General features: G+C 40.3%; 1 protein-coding gene across 2 annotated transcripts; it reads left to right on the top strand.

Annotated features, from left to right (window-relative positions):
- The first annotated feature begins 3,700 nt into the window (after positions 1-3,700).
- lingo1b (leucine rich repeat and Ig domain containing 1b) lies at positions 3,701-17,781 on the top strand. 2 transcript variants are annotated; one of them, XM_079596313.1, is made up of 3 exons: positions 3,701-3,800; positions 4,330-4,431; positions 14,960-17,781. In XM_079596313.1, the coding sequence occupies exons 2-3, from the start codon at positions 4,420-4,422 to the stop codon at positions 16,814-16,816; spliced, it is 1,869 nt and encodes a 622-aa protein (XP_079452439.1). In that variant the 5' UTR covers positions 3,701-3,800; positions 4,330-4,419; the 3' UTR covers positions 16,817-17,781. The 2 variants fall into 2 exon arrangements, with proteins under 2 accessions (XP_079452439.1, XP_079452440.1); XM_079596314.1 differs by having other exon boundaries at positions 3,731-3,800; positions 14,963-17,781.
- The last annotated feature ends 2,158 nt before the right edge of the window (positions 17,782-19,939 follow it).

The following is a 19,939-nucleotide window of genomic DNA, read 5'->3' as shown; positions in this document are numbered from 1 at the left end:
CCTATGTCAAAATCGCCTCTACTGCACTACTGACATCCATAATGTCATTCATCTGATTTCTGTTCCCTGCATTATTTAAAGAGAGGGTATCAAAGAAAAAAAGAGAGATTCTCAACGGCTGGCCTCAGAGCCACTCTGAAGTTAGACACGAGTTTTTAGGAGATCACTGTTGAGGAAGAGGAACATTACATTCAGCTCTTAAATTAAAATCTCATTAAACTTTCAAGAACAATCTGCATCACAGCAAATTTGAGATCATGGCTGAATAGTAAGTTTTTGATTCTATGGGGTCAAAAGATTTTTTGTGCCTTCCAGTCTGCGAGTTTTACATCGTCTTGTCTTGTTGTTTAAAATGTAAGTTTTTTCACACACTCGTGGAGGTGATGTACTCGGCTCTGTCGCTTGCTATGCGGTTTCATCCGGCCTACCTGAATCTACCGGCCTGCCTACCTGACGGTGCAGCGTGGTTGCTGCGGACAGAATATCTGCGCCTTTGACGGGAGGATTTAGAGGCGTGGTGGCCGTCATCATCGAGTGTTTTCGTTTGCCATTTGGTGTCCCGGCGTTTACACTCGTTTAGGCTCTTTGGCATTCGAGATGCAATTCGACGTGGGTTGCTTGGTGTATCCACTCCATGAGGGACGACTCTGGTTACTCTGGACTCTGATTTCACTCGGCGGCCATCTTTGAAACGCCTCTCGGGGATGCAAGTGCAGCTCCTATCTCTTTGAATTGAGAAACATCAAATTCTCCAAAACTGTTTGCCAAGCTTATGATTAAAGGGGTGGTAAAGTATGATTTCACTTTTCTAACTTTAGTTAGTGTGAAATGTTGCTGTTTGAGCATAAACAACATCTGCAAAGTTACAACGCTCAAAGTTCAAAGCAAAGGAAGATATTTGCTTTTAAAGAAAAGGACTACAACAAATGGCTGGTAGGGACTACACGACATTCCTCCTGAATTAGTGACATCACCAACCCTAAAATGTACATAAACCCCGCCCCCGGGAACACGCAGTCCATGTTGAGAAGAGGAAAAGTTGTTGTATAAGAGTACATCTGTGAGTCAGCTCAAACTTTAGCATCCATCTTTTCACATGCAATAGAAAGTCACTCTGTGTGCATCTCACAACAGTTCCTATACGAGCAAGTAACCATTCAGAGACGTCCTGTTGTATTCTACATGTTGTCACTTCTTCTTGAGTCTCTCCATCTTTGTCTGACTCCATTTTAACATCAAAGGCAGAACAGTATCTGTCATTTTATTGTGTCTGCGTGAGGTAATCGGAGCTGCTAACACACAAGCTCTTGAAACCCCGGCCTCTGCAGCAGCTCATTTGCATTTAAAGGGCCAGGCACAAAGCGGTACGTTTTTGCAAACCCTCAAAAAGTGACAACTTTAACATGCTTTATAAAAATATCTGTGGGGTATTTTGTGCTAAAACTTCACACACACACTCTGGGGACATCAGAGATTTATTTTACATCTTGTGAAAATGGCATTTTACCACCCCTTTAAATTTCATATTTCAAGTCACCAATGAAATCTGAAAACAACCGTCTTATGAATTTTGTTTCTAAACACTCGAATCATGACAGAAAACGTAATTTTTCAGGGTGGATCAAGCTTAATGCGCATGCGCAGTGGAAGCGAGTGTCTGACTGTTTCTATAGGAACCAGAGCTTCTAACGGCAGCTGCAATGGCGCGATGACTTTATCAATCGACGATTGGCTCTTATTTAGAAGACGGGACTTTTTCCTCCACTGTGTGAGGGATGCGTCTTGTGTTATTCTATTGTCTTTGCTGTATAATATACAGCATATGTATATTTTTCACATGCATTTGACTCAGATTCAATGATCGTCTGTGGTGTTTGATGTACTGTATTTTTTCTTGTATTTGTCATGTTTTTGATATATTTGTTTATTGATTGTAAAACGCTTTGAGCCTGATATAAATTAAACTTATTAATATTATTATTATTAAAAGTGCATATTTAAGCTTTAAGGCAATTTGTATGCTTGGCATCTTTGAGTGCAACCTTCCTGTAGTTTAGCTCAAACCTGCTCCAACACACTTGTCTGTATGTTTTGATAATAAGTTCCACTTTCAAACGCACATTTGCAAACTTTTCTAAATACTTTCCCTTGGGTAAACCCCTGCTGCCATTTGCGTTCCACTACATCCAATGGATGAAGGTATAGACCCCTGACCCCTCGATTTTGACCGAGAGTCTACTCATACAGGCCGCTCCATATACCACACAATACAAAACGATAGGGATGTCTTAGCAGATCATGCTTAATTTACTCCCCACCCCACACAACTCGTGTATAATATATATACATTATTTTAAGATATAACAGCATCATTCTTTGTTCTACCTTAAGCTGATTGTTTGTCATAGTTTATTGTATTTATGTTTTATTCGGAGGGAAGTTTGCAAACCCTAGTGATCCTGAAGACCTTAACTAGCTGGTTCAGATGTGTTTTAATAGGGTTGGAGCTAAACTCTGCAAGTTTTACTTCTTGGTTGGGTCATCATCACTTACTGTCTAAAGTAAAATCTAGGTACTGGAGCAAAGCCATTTGATAACCAACTGTAATCATGGTTTAAAGGCTATAATAGAAAATATTCTATTTTCTATTTTCTATTTTCCATAGAAAATACGTCAACAAGAGGAATGATTCATGCGTTCTTGAGACTTTCAGCATGTCTTGCCAGGTCAAAGCAGGTAATTTCTGTGAACTAAATGGGTCAAAAAGCACAAAGTGGAGATTAAAAGTTAGTTATATATAAGTCTACTACTTCTTACCATTGCACTTAAGTACTAATGTTTTTTTTTCTAGTATGATTATACAATTTTCCTTCTTTTTTGCTCTTTTATTGTTTGTCTGCTTCAAAAAAGCAGCTTGATCAGAGAATCCATGCAGCGAATATTATTTCAAAAAGCCACTTTGGAATTGGCAATGCTGTAACACACAGCCCTGTAATATGTAGTGATAATTCTACCACAAGAACCTTGACTGGTGCCATATACCACTCATCTAATAAGTCACACCATTGCCAGCTCTGCGTTGGTGTTCCATGGGAAGATTAGAGCATTAACAAAACGTCTAGGACAGATCCACAACGGATCACACACACGCACACTCTCACTCCCCCACATCGTGCCTTGATCAGGTTGTACTGTGCGGAGATAAATCCCTCACACACGCAGGGTCGGTTCTGCTGCTCTTCGTCTTCCTCCTCTGCCCTTTCACTCAGAGGAATATTGAGGCACCTCTTCAGTCTGTTTGTGCTGCTTAACAACCCCTGTGCCTCGTGCTCCACATCACCCTTCTCCTCCACCCCCATCAAATCTGCATTTGATTATCCCCCCCACCACCACCAGTAATCTCGCACGTCTCCCTACCTGCCGCGCCACCGCCTCTTGCTTATTGTTTAGTATAATGGTGTGGGGACTTACAAGGATTTACACCTGATTATATCCCGCAGGGCGAATCCCCCATAGACTGACCTTGCAGTTCACTATTGCGATTGGCTAAGCAGACTCAGCCCATTCAGCCAAATTCCTCATCTCTCTCTCTCTCTCGTTCTGTGTCTCCGGCTCTCTCTCTCACTCTCTCTCCATTGGCTGTTGTTTATCCACCCTGCCTGTTTACCTCCATGAGTCATCCATTTGTCACATTGCAGCTCCCGGTTGCTTTTGACGAACGCTGCCTTTTGCATAAAAGCCCGGCATTAATCGCCATGTTCTGACAGGATGACGGCGAGGTAGAGACAGGTTTCACAAAGGTATACTCAAATTTCTGTGTCAATCCCCCACCCCCCATTCCGGCATCCCTCCGTCCCTGCTCCTGTTTCCTGCTGCAGTCGGTCTGATGAACAGGAGAATTGAATTTCATTAGTTACATTGTCCCTGTTTTGAGCTTTGTGCTGCTTTCTTTTTTCCTCCCCCCTCCTTCTCACTCCTTATCCGTCTCTGCCTGCCACTCTTAGGTTTTCTCACCCCCCTCCCTCCGTCTCCTCCATCTCTCCATCTCAATGCGCCACAGCTCCTCCCTCCACCTTGCACAGCTTCGACTCCTCCCTCTCCATCTTTCTTCCCTCACTCGCGCTCCCGCTCTCGCTCTGCTGGGTATGGCATGTATGTGAGCGGGTGCACTCCTGTTTACATGCATGCCTGCATCTGGGACAGACTCATGTATTTTGTGGACTGTAGCTGCTCGTGCTCCACACTCTGAGAATTTTCTGGACCCTTTGCTTGCTTTGCGGAATTGTTTGCCGTTTTTGTTTTTCTTCTCACTCATGAAATTCTTCAAAGGCCTCCTGTGTGCCACCCTGTCACTCTGGAGCGATTCGGATCCAAGCTGCACTCCGGCAGAATGGAATTGCCAAATTTAGACTCCACCGCATGACGTTTCTGGTAAGAGCAGTTTGCATTCAGTGCCAGATTAGCGTTTCGAGAACTCTGAGATCCTGTAAAGGGCTGAAAGGGGGATATGAGAATTTTGGGAATTGGAAATTTTAGGTGGGAAATGTGTCCGAGATGGATAGTGCACAGGCTCAGGAGAGAAAGATGCTGAATAATGCTTCTTAACCGGACATGGGACCAAATACTGTGGACTGTCAATGCACAGGGAGGGGGTCATTTGCTACAAATGAATATCTGTCCGTGTAAGCATTCATGCATATTTTCACCTGCACTATGTTTCTAAAAAAATCTCAAACCTACCCTCCACCCCTCATTTTTTTATGAGTATTTCTCCATGGCCAGGTTATAATACATGTTGTCTATGGTGCAGGCTTGTATGTATGCTAGACTTCTGAGTGTATTTTTGGTGCTGTTGTCATGGTTTATACCTCAAGGCTCTTTATTTTGCAGGATGCATAATGAAAGAAAATAATGTATTGCTTTCGATGCGTTTGAGTCTTTAATTCACAGACCTCATTATAGAGCCTTTTTTCTGCCTTTTTTCCCCTCTCTCTCACTTTCTCTCTCTCACACACACTTACTCACTCATTTCTCTCTTTCTTGCTCTCTTTTTCCTATCTCCCTGTTTTACTGCTTGGAAGCAACTTCCTCCGCAGCTAATGTGGCGTTTAAAGGAATAACAACATTACACTTCATTTTTTTTAACTTGGCAAGCTGTCAAAAATACATTAAGAGGAGCCTTACTGGATACATAAAAGATTCATGTTATTTCAGTGTTCTCATTGGTTTCATTTACAGCTGTCAGATCCCTCTATCCATAGTTTCTTATGTAAATGTGCATTGTCAGTGCACATCTATGAAAAAACACATACATTTTTATATAATTAGCCATCATATATAGAGGCCAAAAATGTTCAGACAAGGTGTGAGCCCATTCTAAGATTCAAATCCAAGACACCATGTGCTCTGCAAAAAACTCCTTCTGCTGTTTCCCCCCTCCCTGAACACAGGGTTATCAATCAAAACACAATGCATCTGCAATATGCATATAGGCTAGTGTTGGATAGGAAGACTGGAACATGAAACAACTGCATGGCAACAGTATCCTGGCCACATTCTGAAGATGCTGTAGCTGCCAGCGGAGAAATCCAGGCCAAAACATAATGCCATGGCTAAAAATTCAGTACTGAATAGTGATACAAATAAGACAGCCTATACATTGAGATATGTTTCAGTATTCTAGTGATTGTGTTAAAAGGCAATCTCCCCATCGAGCAGATTCTCAGTTGGTGGTAATAGCCATTATGATAATGCTGCAGTCTGATAACAAACAGAAGATGAAACAAGATAAGGCAGTGCTACAGGAAAACTGCATCACCTCACGCTCCTGTTCCATGCGTTCACACATAGATTAGACCCTGCATGTGCCTGTCAGCCTCTCGTTTTCACAGCTTTTGTCAATGATGCAGCCCAGGCAGTAAAAAGGGGCTGAAATCCCCAAAATCATTGAAATTCAGATCCTTTCCGATTGCAAACCCGCCGCATCCCTCTCTGCTTCCCTATTCATTCTCTTCTATACGCTTTTTTTAAGCACTCAGAGAGGGCCTGCTTTCAGCCGTGGCATAGATAGACAGACCAGGCGTGCATTTGTCCTCATTGTGAAGGGATGCAAGAATCGGACGCCATCAGCGCAGCGGTTCGTTTCTGTCACACAAAATGAGGGACTAGTGAAATAGGGCTGTACATAGCGGGAAAGCCAGCAAGAGGCTGCTGTGAGAGGCGACCGAGTGACATATCAGACAGCGCACACTCACTCCAGCCTCCCACAAATGTATTCAGAAGGTCACAGAGTCGCTTCACTGCAGCAGACTCACCCATTAAAATTTAATCATAACAGCTTTGTGTAAAAAGTAGAAAAATATGAGACCAGGCCCATGCCTTACTTTATTGCCACCCCGTTTCTAAGGGTTACGTGTGCATGTGAATGAAAATTATGTTTACATCATTGAAGAAATGCTATCTGTCGTCTTGGAGAAGTTGGTGTCGTATCTCGACCCATCATCTGGGTGGCTGCTGATGGCAAAATTTGCGCCTCGTGAAAGACGAGAGGAAGATATCATTGATTGTATCAGTCAGAGTAATCAAATTATTAGCCTCGGATGGAGTGGTCAGAGGAACAATGCTAGCATAATTCAGGAAGCTCGAGACTGATTATCCCGTGGCTAATTTCGTGAGATAAGCCCCTTCCTAATAGAACCATTGATAAAGAACTCCAAGGAGCTCAGCTTGAGCTAGATTGCTTTTGGGATTACGGGTGTCCTATATTCTCTCCACATTTTCTCTCTTCTTTTGTTTCAATTAAACCCAAAACAAAGAGCCCTGTGTTTAAAAGAGGAAGAGTGGTTGGAGTAATTACCAGCTTTGCCTGCTGGTAGCGGTGAATTTACAGTGAATCTCAAGAGCATTAATGAGGAATGAAAAACACTTTATGGAATTATTATTAACCGTTACCGGAAAGCTGAGGGGAGGATTGACATGGGACTGGGCCCAATTAGACTTCGCACCATGGCAATGAACCTGACAGCAGCCGTATCTTTGGAAATTTAGTCAGACCATGAGCAGAAATAACATATAATGTTTCAGCAGACTGATGAGAGGGCACATGCTTGATGCCGCTTACAAGGAATAGATGTGCTTTATTGTCAAGAGTAAGAGAGAGAAACACAGTGCATCTGTTTCATTACCAGCCCTTGAAGGATGCTTATGTAAACTGCAACCATCACATATTGCTCCATCGGCAGTTAGTCAGAAGACCAATATTCGGATGACAGGTCGTAACTTATTTCAATCTCAACCATGCTTGGAGTTGAAACATTCATGTCATTTACTCAATTTATGACTGCATGAAGCTTCCAGGCCAACAGTCGGTACAATGGAGAGTGTTGCTCTCGGTCCGAATCGTCTTTTCTACAGCGGTTTTCATTTTTGCTTCAGATTTGCTTTCACAATCGTGGCAAGCCCTGGGAAGTCATGGTAAATATGTGTTCAGATAAAAATACACTCTATAGTCACTCTATATTAAAAATACACTCTATAGTCTTGTTACAGCATGCTATACTGAATTCCATATACAAAGTGTCCATATAATATTCCTCTCAATGCGAAAGCCTCGCTTTGACAGTTTAGTCATACCCTTTGTTTGAATGGTATAAATTTCAGCGCAGTGCTTGACATTGTCGCTTCAATAAGTCTAGAGTTCTTTATGTTTCGACATCAAGGTTCATGTTAGTTTTTCCTTTAGTGGAATGTAGCTTTCCAAGCCTTAGGCTTTGATCTAAATCTTACTGTCATCAAAAAACAAGATCAAAAGAGAGGAGTCAAATGGAAGCAAACAGTTGGAAGATGCATTTCTGCTTTGAATGCTGAATCCGTAGGCTTAAACCCCAAGCTGATTTGGTATACGAAGTTGTTTGTGTGGGGTAGGAAGAAGACAAATATATGGGGCAAGCAGGGCTGATTATTGATTTGGCTCAGGTCCTCACTGATTAACTGCTGTTGTAAATACCGATAAAGACACCTGCTTATGTTGTGATGAATGGTTGTGACTTGATTTGCTATCTCAACCTGGGCTGCCTTAACACTATTTTCAGTGACCTAGCATCCAGAAATATTTGTAAACAAAGTGCATCTTTTTCACTCCGCTTTAAATTATATGCTAGTAAGTTATACTATAGGTACAACACATAAGCAAAGCAGATATAAAACACTACGTTTTATCTGACAATGAACCCACACATCCTGATTTTGCTGAGTTACGCTACGTTCACTCTGCGAGCCTTGGTGCTCCATTCCGAATTATTGCTCAAAGTCGATTTTTTTGTATAGCTTTTCACATTGTTGTTTTAAATGCGCCATATATCAGATTCCAGTGCTGACCTGAACTGACCTGTATGCGCAAAAGAAAGATAAAAAGACATCACGCAGCACGCTGTCATACGGAAGTAAACACTTTGGACATTAAAGTAAGTTTATTTATAGTATGATCTGCCGTGAAAGCCAGCAAATTTATGCACAGGCATTATAAAACAAAACAAAGATGAGGATGTGAAAAAAGAGAACTGAGTTTTTAAACATTTATGATACGAGCCCTTGTGTTTTGCTTGTATGAGCTGTGTCACTGTAATACTTATGAGCTCTGACAAATCACTGTCCTTCCCTGACTACCTATCGCAACTGTCGTGATAACTTTGGTAATGTAAAATCTTTGAAGTGACTCCCATTAACGCAGAATTGTGACGAATAATGCTCTGGAGTGTCGCATTAATTCCGATATGACTGTTGAAGACTGCGGTCGCATTGCAAAACATCTGACCTGTATTGGATTTAGTATCACAAATCGGAATCGAAAAGATCAGATTCCACGTGGTTTGTGCTGTTCATACTGTCATTAGACAAACAGATCTGAGTCACATATGAGCAATAAAAAAAAATCGGATTTGGGCCACATTTGCCTGCAGTCTGGACGTAGCCTTAGACGAGTTCCCGGCTCAACATATTTTGTTGATCCTGGGACAACATTTAAACATAACCATATTGTATCCCTAAACCTAACCTAACCCTAAAACTGATGTAGAAGAAGTACCTAACCCTGGTTGTAAGCCTAACCTTGACATAAACTGTAAACGTGTCCCTCAAATCTGATTGGTTGATTGGAATGTTGTTCCAAGATGGAATGGGGTCAATGATCCCGTGGAACGTCAGCGAGCAAATGCGACTCCAACTGTATCCATAAAATATTTCTTTACATTTAAGTTTTAAATGATCAGGGTATAAATGAATTGAGCATTACAGACACAGAGCAAATGGGTCACCCGTGCCATTTCACAACCAGATTGCATGAGAGCAGACAACTAATTACCAGCAATTTAGCAGATAACTATTTATGTATTGGGAATATTTAGATAGCTGTTAACCACTGATTCGCTTCATACTGTGAAATGTGTGCAGTGTGATCAGGGATACCAGAGAGGGAGAAAAAGAGAGAGCGACAGGCAGAAAGAAAGGGATGATGAATAAATAGATAGGAAAAAGGAACAAAATGAACTCCCTCAGGCCAGTATATCCAATTAGTTGCTGCACTCTATATTCGCTTTACTTTCAACTCACAGTAGCTTTCTATTAGACTGTTGTGCCTATTATAAAACATTATGCTTCGTGGTATCATTTGCCAGCACAAATGAATCATTATTTAATCCATCTCTAAAAGAATGTAATAACAATCAAAGCAAAATTAAACATTTTCTAATTGTAATTCCAAATATTTTTTTTTACTTGTGGCTCACATCAGACCATCCTCAAAACGCAGTTCTTTTTTATTATTTCTCTCTTGTGTTTATTCTTCCTGTTTATATTCATGCATTTCAAATGAGTAGAAATATGAGGTTTTTTATGATGTATGAATCATGAATTTTAATTTAACCAGAATTAAAAGCCTACAAAAGCTTTTTATGCACTAAAACAGCAACCTGAATCAGTGTTTAATCTGTTTTCTCTCACTATGGTACAATAAATATTAAAATAATTACATCATGATGAATTGCCCCAGCATTAACAAATTATCCTTTCTTTGATATAGTACTGTGTTAATAGAAAGCACAAAACCCTGCTGTTTACAGTAAATGTTTTTTTCTCCTCCCCCAAAGTATAACTCTCTGGAGATCAAAACAAGTTATTAATTTCTATGTAAAACATTGTTGTTTCATGATTGTTGTATCTAAACTGGAAGTTAAATTTGCTCATTTTCATGCTCGAATCAAGCACTCATTCGTGTTTAATGCACATAGTGAGAATAGAGTGCCAATTTGAATACATAGTACACAAAGCCAGTGGAAGCAGAAACTGAGAAACAATGAAACATATCCAGTTAAACAGTGTTCGAATTTGAAAATATTGTTTTAAAAATGGCCAAAATTACAAACAGTACAACTGAATGTGTCTTGTCATCTTGAACCCTTATTTGGGCCTATATTGAATATAAAGCTCAATATAGGGATCTGCAAGTGGGTCACTTCCAAGCTTTGCTTATTTGTCTTGTTTGGTCAAGCCGAGGCTCACCGCCAAGGTCAAGAGTACGATGGTGAACAGGGAGAGAAAATAGAGAGGCTGCGTAGATGGTCCGACGTGATATTTTTTCTCAAGGTTATCGCCAGGATGAAACAGAGGGGATGGAGTGGGAGAGAGAGCAGGATGATGAACCTTTGGGTTGAATTACATTTGTACATGAGTGGGAGAGACAGAATATCATCCAGTGAGCACTCAAACACATGAGCGGTGTAACATGAAAATATAAAATCAATTCAAATGATAGCCGTCCTCTGTGGTTTCAGATGACGATGAATCTCGATATCGCCGTGACGGGCGCGTTTAGTTTCGTCGGTGTAATAAGCCTTGAAACAATATGTCCCTGAAAAACAATTGTTTGTTGTTGACAAAGGTAAATACTCATATTTGCTAAGAGCTTCAACCGTAAACATTAATTTCTCTGTGAGGGTCTCTAGCTTAAACAGATAAATAGCTTGGTTTTCCAACGTTGGAGGCAGAATTGATTTTGCCCTCTAGCTTGACAGATAGCCCTGAAAGTAACAAATAGCTAAGACGACGACAAATCTTTGAAGCGCAACACTTATTAACTTCATGAGTGTTGGGAAGGTGCAGTAATCTAAAAGTGATCTAGGCCTCCATTAGTAGAGGAAGGAGACATCAGTCGGAAGACACCTTGTGAAAAAGAACCTCTCTAATTCCTCCCACATGCTGACAACAGATAATTGAAAAGCAAGGCTGCACACCCTTTCATTATGAACCGGATATGGACTTGTCAATTAACTTGCTCATATTTCATTGAGTAATTGAACTTAACTGTATTTCGCCTGTTCAAACCCATGCCATGTTGACTGTGAGGTGGTGGATGCTGCAATATGGCAAAATAGGGCATTACATTTGAGGGTCCCTCTCTCAGAGGAGCACTATGTTAAAATAAACTTTATTTCTTCCCTTCGAGCTAGCGGGCAGGGTTGAATGGGTATGACCTTCCCATGTTACTGAGGGAAAAGAACAGAGGAGAAAATGTAATTTCCACCGAAAAGATCTTAGGAGAGCAACACGCTTTAAAATGGCACGCAGCCTGTCGTGTGACTGAACGCTGGGTAGTAATTATTAAACAAAGAGAATGCTTAGCGCTGTTCTAAAATGGGAATGTTGATGCATACTCAACATATCACGCTTTTAATGTAAACAACTACACATTTAATTTGCTTCTTAAGGGAACAGTACATTGGCCTGTGACAAGAGATGGCCTTTTAATAGTGAGGTGCATGCTTGTTACAGAACTGGCTCGACTTTAAGAATCCAATACAAGCACGCTACTCCCTTTTCCCATATGCAGAAGGACTCTCATTGACTACTGTATATTTCTTCAAATCAATCAGGCAAAGGCACACATTTCTGTCTGAATATATTCCATGCCAGGATTGTAACGGTTGGTTACACTAAAGTACCCTGAGGTAGATATGCATTTAAAGACACAATTCTCTACATGGAAATTCATGCGGGGGTGTTGACTAATAAGATGAACTATTGACCATGTGAGTGAGTTCACTATATTGAGAATTACTCCGTCAATGCAATATTCTGGCAGTGCAACAGAGAGAAGCAGTTTTTCCTTCTTCATACATTATTCATAGTTGCCTGACAGACTTTGATTTGTATGTTTACAGAATGGGGGCTTCCTGAGCGATGATTTAATCTTTTAATTGGATAATAAATCCAACACTTTGTGTAGTGGCTTTTCAATTGCCATCAGTTGACCACCGAGGCCAAATTAGTTTTAAAGCATTTGCATACCTTAGCATTTGGGCTAAAACAAAGGTTAGAGTGATTAGGAACAAAGATGGAAAAGTGTGTGTGTGTGTGCGTGTGTGTGTGTGTGTGTGGGTGTGTGTGTGTGTGTGTGTGTGTGTGTGTGTGTGTGTGTGTGTGTGTGTGTGTGTGTGTGTGTGTGTGTGTGTGTGTGTGTGTGTGTGTGTGTGTGTGTGTGTGTGTGTGTGAACTATAATTTCAATTTGAAAAAAAAAGAAAAAAAGACTTTTTTTATTTTTATTTATTTATCATTTTCAGTTTGCCCCTTGGCAAACATTTGCAAATTGCAGGCCAAGAAATAACAGCACAAATGTTTACAGTGCGCTTTTCATCAGTTGTAAAACAGGTACATATTTCTGCCCATGAGCAGAGCTATTTTCTTCCTGTGGGAGTACTATGTGACACAACAACTAGTGAACAAAATGTTTATATTGGAAGCCACGGCCATGTTTAATTAGGAAAACTGTGATCACACCATAGAGACCCACTGTAATTTTAAAGTGATTTCCATCTGCTTTTGCTTGCTTTTTTTTGTTAATTACCAAGCAAATTTGTCAATAATTTTAATGAGGCAGTACCTTTGACCCGTTTTCTCTTCAGACATATCCCCCCAATTATAGTTAAAGGTCAAAGGTGGTTGTTTGGCAGATATTCAAGAGACATGCAAATTGAACTAAAATTTGCATCGCAGGAGATGTCGCACATGATAACAGTTTAAAGAACCCTGTTGTGCCTCTGGAGGCTTGATGCCTGCTCAGCCGGGGAAGATCGAGATAGATTCAGCGTGATTAAAACATCCCATTCTTGGCAGCTCTGTTTACGTCATGACCTTCACCCTCACACCTCTTCATGCCACACTAGTCGTTTAATCGATGTAGTAATTCTCTCACAGTAGCCTGATCGCTCTGCTCCCCGACTGTATGCAGATCACACTCGATAGATGAACGAGGGATAAGCACCCTTGACAGTAACGGTCCTTTTGATCTAGCTGAGGAGCACTAATATGAAACTGTTATCGTTAAAACTCACCTAATTTCACACCGGAACTCAAAAGAATCTTGCATATTACAGACACACCTGACAACACTCAGAGATGGAATCAGCAACTCTATGCATTAAGTAGACTTTCACTCCCTTTTTGCAGGCAGTTTCGTTCGATCAAACTAGTCTGGCCTAAGCCGCTTCACAGTGCTGTGAGTTGTGTTGTACTTTTCTCTCAGAGAACACCCTTTTTCTGTGTCGGAAAATAATATTTAATTAAAATATTGTCAAACGACATGATAATAGCTGCCCTTGAGATATTCTATAGCAAATGTGTAAATACAAGTTGGCTAAACATAAGATTTTCTATTCATGGGTGTTAAAATATGCACTCTACTGTTGAACCTAGAAAGTATCATTAATGCATCCATTGAGTTTGCAAAAATGTATTTTAATTCACTGATGCAAGAAGTATTTAATTCTGGGTCACTTTCACTTGCTTTACAAATGGGAGCTACTTAAAGTTTACCTTATCAATTATTAAAGCAGCCCTGTCTACTCAACATGATTTGTATTTGACTAGTCCCATTAGCAACATCGTACCTCATAGAATGCAACTTGTGTGTCGTTTTGGCAAATTCTCTGTCTTGAGTTCCTTTTTGTCAATATTTCACGAGTCTCTTCCCAAGCCCTTAACCAAGATCTCGATCATTCTAAAGCACAAAGAGGCTATGAGATTAAGGCTGAGCTTACTCAATCAATTTAGGAAGCAGAGTTTGAAGGTACAATAGTAGTGAGCCAAATTTTATTTAGATTTAACCAGTTAAGAACCAAATTGTGGTCCCCCCCCCCCATACGTCAGTTCTACTCTAAATGCAGCCATTAATCATGTTCAATAAAAAAAAATCTGATTTCCATATATATAAAGTTATTTAAAATGTCCATAATAATAGACATTTGGTTCAAAAGACAGATAATAATACATGTTGATTAATTTCCCTTGCTGTAATGTTTTTTTTCTCTCTCCAATATTTACCATCTATTTTTTTATGTCGTTTTAAGTTATAACTACACTAGTTAGACTTATGCCATGGTTCATTTCAAAGGAATATTTGGTTATTGTTTATTTTTATTTTTGTATCCTCAAGGTTGCATTTAACCTACAATAGTTAAATCATTACTAATTTGAGGTGGTCCTCAGCCATTATTGAAAATGCATTTTCTGCACACAAAAAATACCATTAGCCATCAAAAGATTGGAAAATACAAGTTACATGTCCAACATATGTCCATATATATATATGTGTGTGTGTGTGTGTGTGTGTGTGTGGCTATACTTCTCTATGGCCAGTGTTGTTTGGTTGTTTTCTTTTTCTCATACAGTCGTTTACTTTTTAATGCCTCTGTTATATCATTAATCAAAGCTCTGAGTTGCCTTTACGCAGCATGTTCCAGTGCAGTAGTCTGTTACATTTGTTAAGCGTCAGCATTTTCTCCAACACCATCTCTTGCTATTTTAAGAACAGGAGCAATATGATTGTCTCTCAGTTCCTTTGCTTTTTTTCTGTCTTGTGGAATGAATTTTGTCCATGTTGTGACCCAATCTCTCTACTCTTTTTCTCAGCAGGTTACCATCAAAATGGTGGCCAGAGAGGCAAGTGGGCACAGCTACCTGGTGGCGTGCTGGCAGCCTATTCTCATCCTGATGCTGGGTACCGTGCTGTCCGGCTCTGCCACTGGCTGCCCCTCTCGCTGTGAGTGCAGTGCCCAAGAGCGCTCGGTTGTGTGTCATAGGCGGAAGCTGATCTCCCTCCCCGAGGGAATTCCCATTGACACACGACTGTTAGATCTCAGCAAGAACCGCTTGAAAGCCATCAACCCTGAGGAATTTCTCAATTACCCACACCTGGAGGAGCTACAGCTTAATGAGAACATAATTTCCATCATTGAACCAGGAGCCTTCATCAACCTCCTTGGCTTGCGAACTCTGGGACTACGCAACAACAAGCTGAAGTTGATTCAACAGGGTGTTTTCACTGGCCTCAGTAACCTCACTCGGTTAGATATTAGTGAGAATAAAATTGTTATTTTGTTGGACAACGTGTTTCAAGACCTCTACAACCTGAAAGAGCTGGAGGTGGGGGACAACGACCTGGTGTTCATCTCTCACAGAGCTTTTCATGGCCTCAGCAGCCTAGAACAGCTCACTATGGAAAGATGCAACCTGACCTCTGTGCCAACAGAGGCCTTCAGTCATCTTCACAACCTGATGATCCTCAGGCTGCGGCATCTGAACATCAACATCATTCGAGACTTTTCCTTCAGGAGGCTTTATCGACTCAAAGTCTTAGAGATAGCAAACTGGCCTCTTTTAGAAACCTTGACCACAAAGTCCCTCCATGGACTCAACATAACAACCTTGAGCATCACAAATTGCAATCTCACTGCCGTCCCTTACGTGGCCATTCAGCACCTGGTTTACCTTCGATTTTTCAACCTGTCCTTCAATCCGATTGAGGTTGTGGAGGGCAACAAAATGCACAATTTGCTGAGGCTCCAGGCTTTTCACTTGGTTGGGGGCCGTCTAGTCAGCATCGAGCCTTATTCATTCAGAGGACTCAACTACCTTCGGGTTCTCAATGTATCCAGCAATAGTTTAAGCACATTAGAGGAGTCTGCCTTTCACTCGGTCGGCAATCTGGAGACACTGGCTCTTCATGACAACCCCTTGGCATGCGACTGTCGTCTCCTCTGGGTCTTTCGCCGTAGATGGAGACTTAATTTCAACCGCCAGCAGCCATCTTGTGAAATGCCAGAGTTTTTGCAGGGTAAAGAGTTTAAAGACTTCCCAGATGTTCTCCCAACAAATTATTTTACTTGTCAGAAATCTAAGATCCGAGATCACAAAGCCATTCATAGATTTGTGGATGAGGGGACCACTGTCCAATTCCCTTGCCAAGCAGATGGAGACCCCGCTCCCATGATTATGTGGCAGTCTCCAAAAAAGCAATTTATCACTACTAAAAGCATTGGCCGGCTGTCGGTGTCTCCTGATGGCACCCTAGAGGTTAGATATGCCCAAATACAAGACAATGGCACATACACATGCATTGCGGTCAATGCAGGAGGTAACGACACCCGTTTGGCTCACCTACATGTTCATAGCTACTCTCCCAATTGGCCCCATCAGCCCAATAAGACCTTTGCCTTCATCTCGAACCAGCCCAATGATAACAGTGCCAATGGAACTGGTGCGATGGATCCCTTTCCCTTCGATATGAAGACTCTCATTATCGCTACCACCATGGGGTTCATCTCTTTCTTGGGAGTGGTGCTGTTCTGTCTGGTGCTCTTGTTCCTCTGGAGTCGAGGGAAAGGCAATGCCAAGCCAAACATTGAAATTGAGTATGTGCCACGGAAAATAGATGGAGATAGCAGCCCTGCTGAGGGATCTCACAAAATCAGTATGAAGATGATTTAAAAGACTAAACACCATTGTGTGTGCATTACGTGAATAGGTGTTCTTGACAACAGACTTACCTTGAGGGAGGAAGGAGAGGGTAATCTTTGCACCCCTTCTGGAATTATAAAAAAGAACAATGTTCTGACAAAAGCCTTTTACATTTTTTTTTACAGACTGTATAGATAAATCACGCAGGGATTGTGTACTCAAAGGGAAAGCAGACAGGTCATTTGAGGGTTTCAAAAATCTGTGTTCTTGTTTGGGTAAGTGTTGAAAAACATAGTCCTGTTGAAATTTGTGTGAAAGCCAGAATACAGAGGACCGGTATATATTTATACCTGTCCGCTTGTCTCTTTTTCTGTACATAATGATTTTTGATGTACATTGGGCAATACAGTGGTTGAATGCAGCCGATCAGACGTTATTGGTTGTTGAGCCTACTGGAGTGCATGTGCTATATCTAGATACATGCAAATTGTATAGGTCTAATTAAATCACTGTAAATGTCCATTACCAACTCTTTATAAGAGATCAATTTGTTTTAAATGATTTATTGATTAGGCTTGACAATCATTAATATCTCAAAGGTCAAGTATTAATCATTAAATATGGTTTGATGGTGCAATTTCAATTTTGACATCTTACATAATATCATAAAGCCAGATGTAGCTTTGAATTTAAAGCCATTTGCTTTGACTGAACATGTGACAAAACTATTGGACCTGTGGTTGTACTCACACTAAACTACTATTCCATCAGACAGATCTCCTTAGTTTTTATTCACCTGCTGGTGAAAAGTTTACAATTTTATTGATTTAGTCATCAAAATGTCGTCAATTTGCCATGCTATAATGCATTTTCTACCACTCTCAAGAGGCAGGAGTTGCTCAGTAGGTAAATGTGTTCTACAACCCTTGAAACACTTACAGTGCTGTTTTTGGACAATGGATGGCTGTAAAACATATTAAAATGACGAGCTTTTATACTTCAATGTCTTTGCTCATTTCTTTTGCTCTGCTCTGTGAATTAAACCTTGAGAGCTGCAGGTACACAGGAAGATTATTGTAACTCTGCTCTAATGTGCAGCTAAAACCTTCGCTCTTCCTCACACACCATATTACTATTCAACATTTTCTGAAAAACATATTTTCTCTGTAAATACTCATCTCAGTGTTAATGGAAAGAACACATAACGTTAGTAAGAGTGGATTTGAAATGTTAAATCAACCTAGGATTATAGGTTGAAACCCTATTTGCATGAATCTGCTTAATTGGTAATTGGATTAACTCAAAATGCATTAGTTTTGACCCTAAAGAAAAATTGAGAGGATTGAGAATGGATACGCATAGTGCGTATTCGCATACACAAGTGTGCTAGGACTATGCTACAACGACAGACTGTTGTGTATTTATTTGCTCTGTTAAATCATGTTGAGCTTCCTGCAACTCAAAGCCTGCCATTTCCCAATACTCACACGCACGGACGCACGCACGCACGCACGCACGCACGCACGCACGCACGCACGCACGCACGCACGCACGCACACACACACACACACACACACACACACACACACACACACACACACACACACACACACACACGCCTTCTAATGTAATCTATAACATGTTGCAACAAATCCACAAGTATCCAGAGATGCTTTTGTTTTTGAATGCACTCGTTTATACAAAGCTACCAGGGACAAAGCCACCGCACACATCAGGAGGATAGGAACAACCTGACAACCCATCATCTCTCATGAGCATAATAGAAAACGTGTCAGCTGGAGTCTAAGCACAGAGCCCTCATGTTTCAATTTGAAACGATAGTTGTGTAAGATTATCTTCCTGCCCTTTTTCTACCGAGATGACTCCCAAACAGTTGACCAAACCCCACAGCGCTTTAATAATGACCAAATACAACAGCAAGGGAGGGAGTGGGAGTGGTGAACATTAATAAGAGAGGAAGTGGAGCATCCAGATGCCAAAGAGAAGAAAGGCAAAAAAAGAAAAATGATTAATTTAGTGAAATAAGACCAGGCTGGGTTATTCAAAAAATCAAAAATGATTAATTCAGGTTAATACAAAGGTGGCTAAAAGATTTAGTAACTAAGCCTAACTACAATATGAATTAAAATTTAAGAGATAAGGAGGCATATTTCTTCTCTATTGGATTACTTTAGAAACTATTTTGTCTTTTTTGCTGTTCATCTGTTCTACCTCTTTGACCGTGTGTCTGGAGGTTTCAGAACAGTGTTTGGAAATGGTGTCACACTACAGCTGCATTTTCTTTTAAACAATTTTCACTCATAAAATGCTAGTAAATTTCACAAATAGGAAACGTCAATTAACACATTGGGTTAAAGGTGAAATTTTGAAGAGGAAAGACCGAAATAGAAATAGACATTGTAAAATGTCCAATAATTGATTTTTGTTTTATTAACAGCTGTGAAAAATCTTTTTTTTTAATTAGACACCAACATATCTGAACAAATTTGCACAAAGTCTCACTGTAATTCATCATAATTAAGATCTCTACCATTGTAATATGTAGATTACTATTAAAATGACCATGTTTTGTTAATCCTGGCTATATAGAATACAATCTAACATTGAACTGTGACGTCTGTGGGGTAGGCTAAGTGTTTCTGTAATACAGGGGAAGGGAACATCTCAGTCTTTTATTATGTCAGATTATGCCACTTTATTCATCGTGTGAGTGTATTCACCCTCCGACTTATAAAGAACTTGTTCATCTGTCGGCTCACAGTGATAGGATGATGATGGCTACATGCAATTTTAGATCTGTAAAAAAAAAAAAATTCAGACAATCATGATTAATATGATTTGTTAAAAGGGGGGTTAATAACCAGATTTTTCTTGATTTGAATTTGATGTATTCTGCAAGGAACGTACAGTATATATTATTTAAAACAGGACAAATATTTCTCATTGTTTGACAGATTCTTTTGACAGACCTTGTTTTTCATAATATTGGCCAATTTGCCAGTAAAAATATTTGGTCAGTCTGTTCAACCTTGTAACAGTGATTACCGGTGAAATCCAATGATCAGTTTTTGCACTGATACATTAATGAAATAACTATTGTCTGTGAAAATTGTGCAATGATGTTTACAGACC

This window comes from Phoxinus phoxinus (assembly GCF_949152265.1).
Source record: "Phoxinus phoxinus genome assembly, chromosome: 2".
NCBI lineage: Eukaryota > Metazoa > Chordata > Actinopteri > Cypriniformes > Leuciscidae > Phoxinus > Phoxinus phoxinus.
The sequence above is the reverse complement of the archived record's forward strand: the minus strand, read 5'-3'. Positions and strand labels throughout refer to the sequence as shown.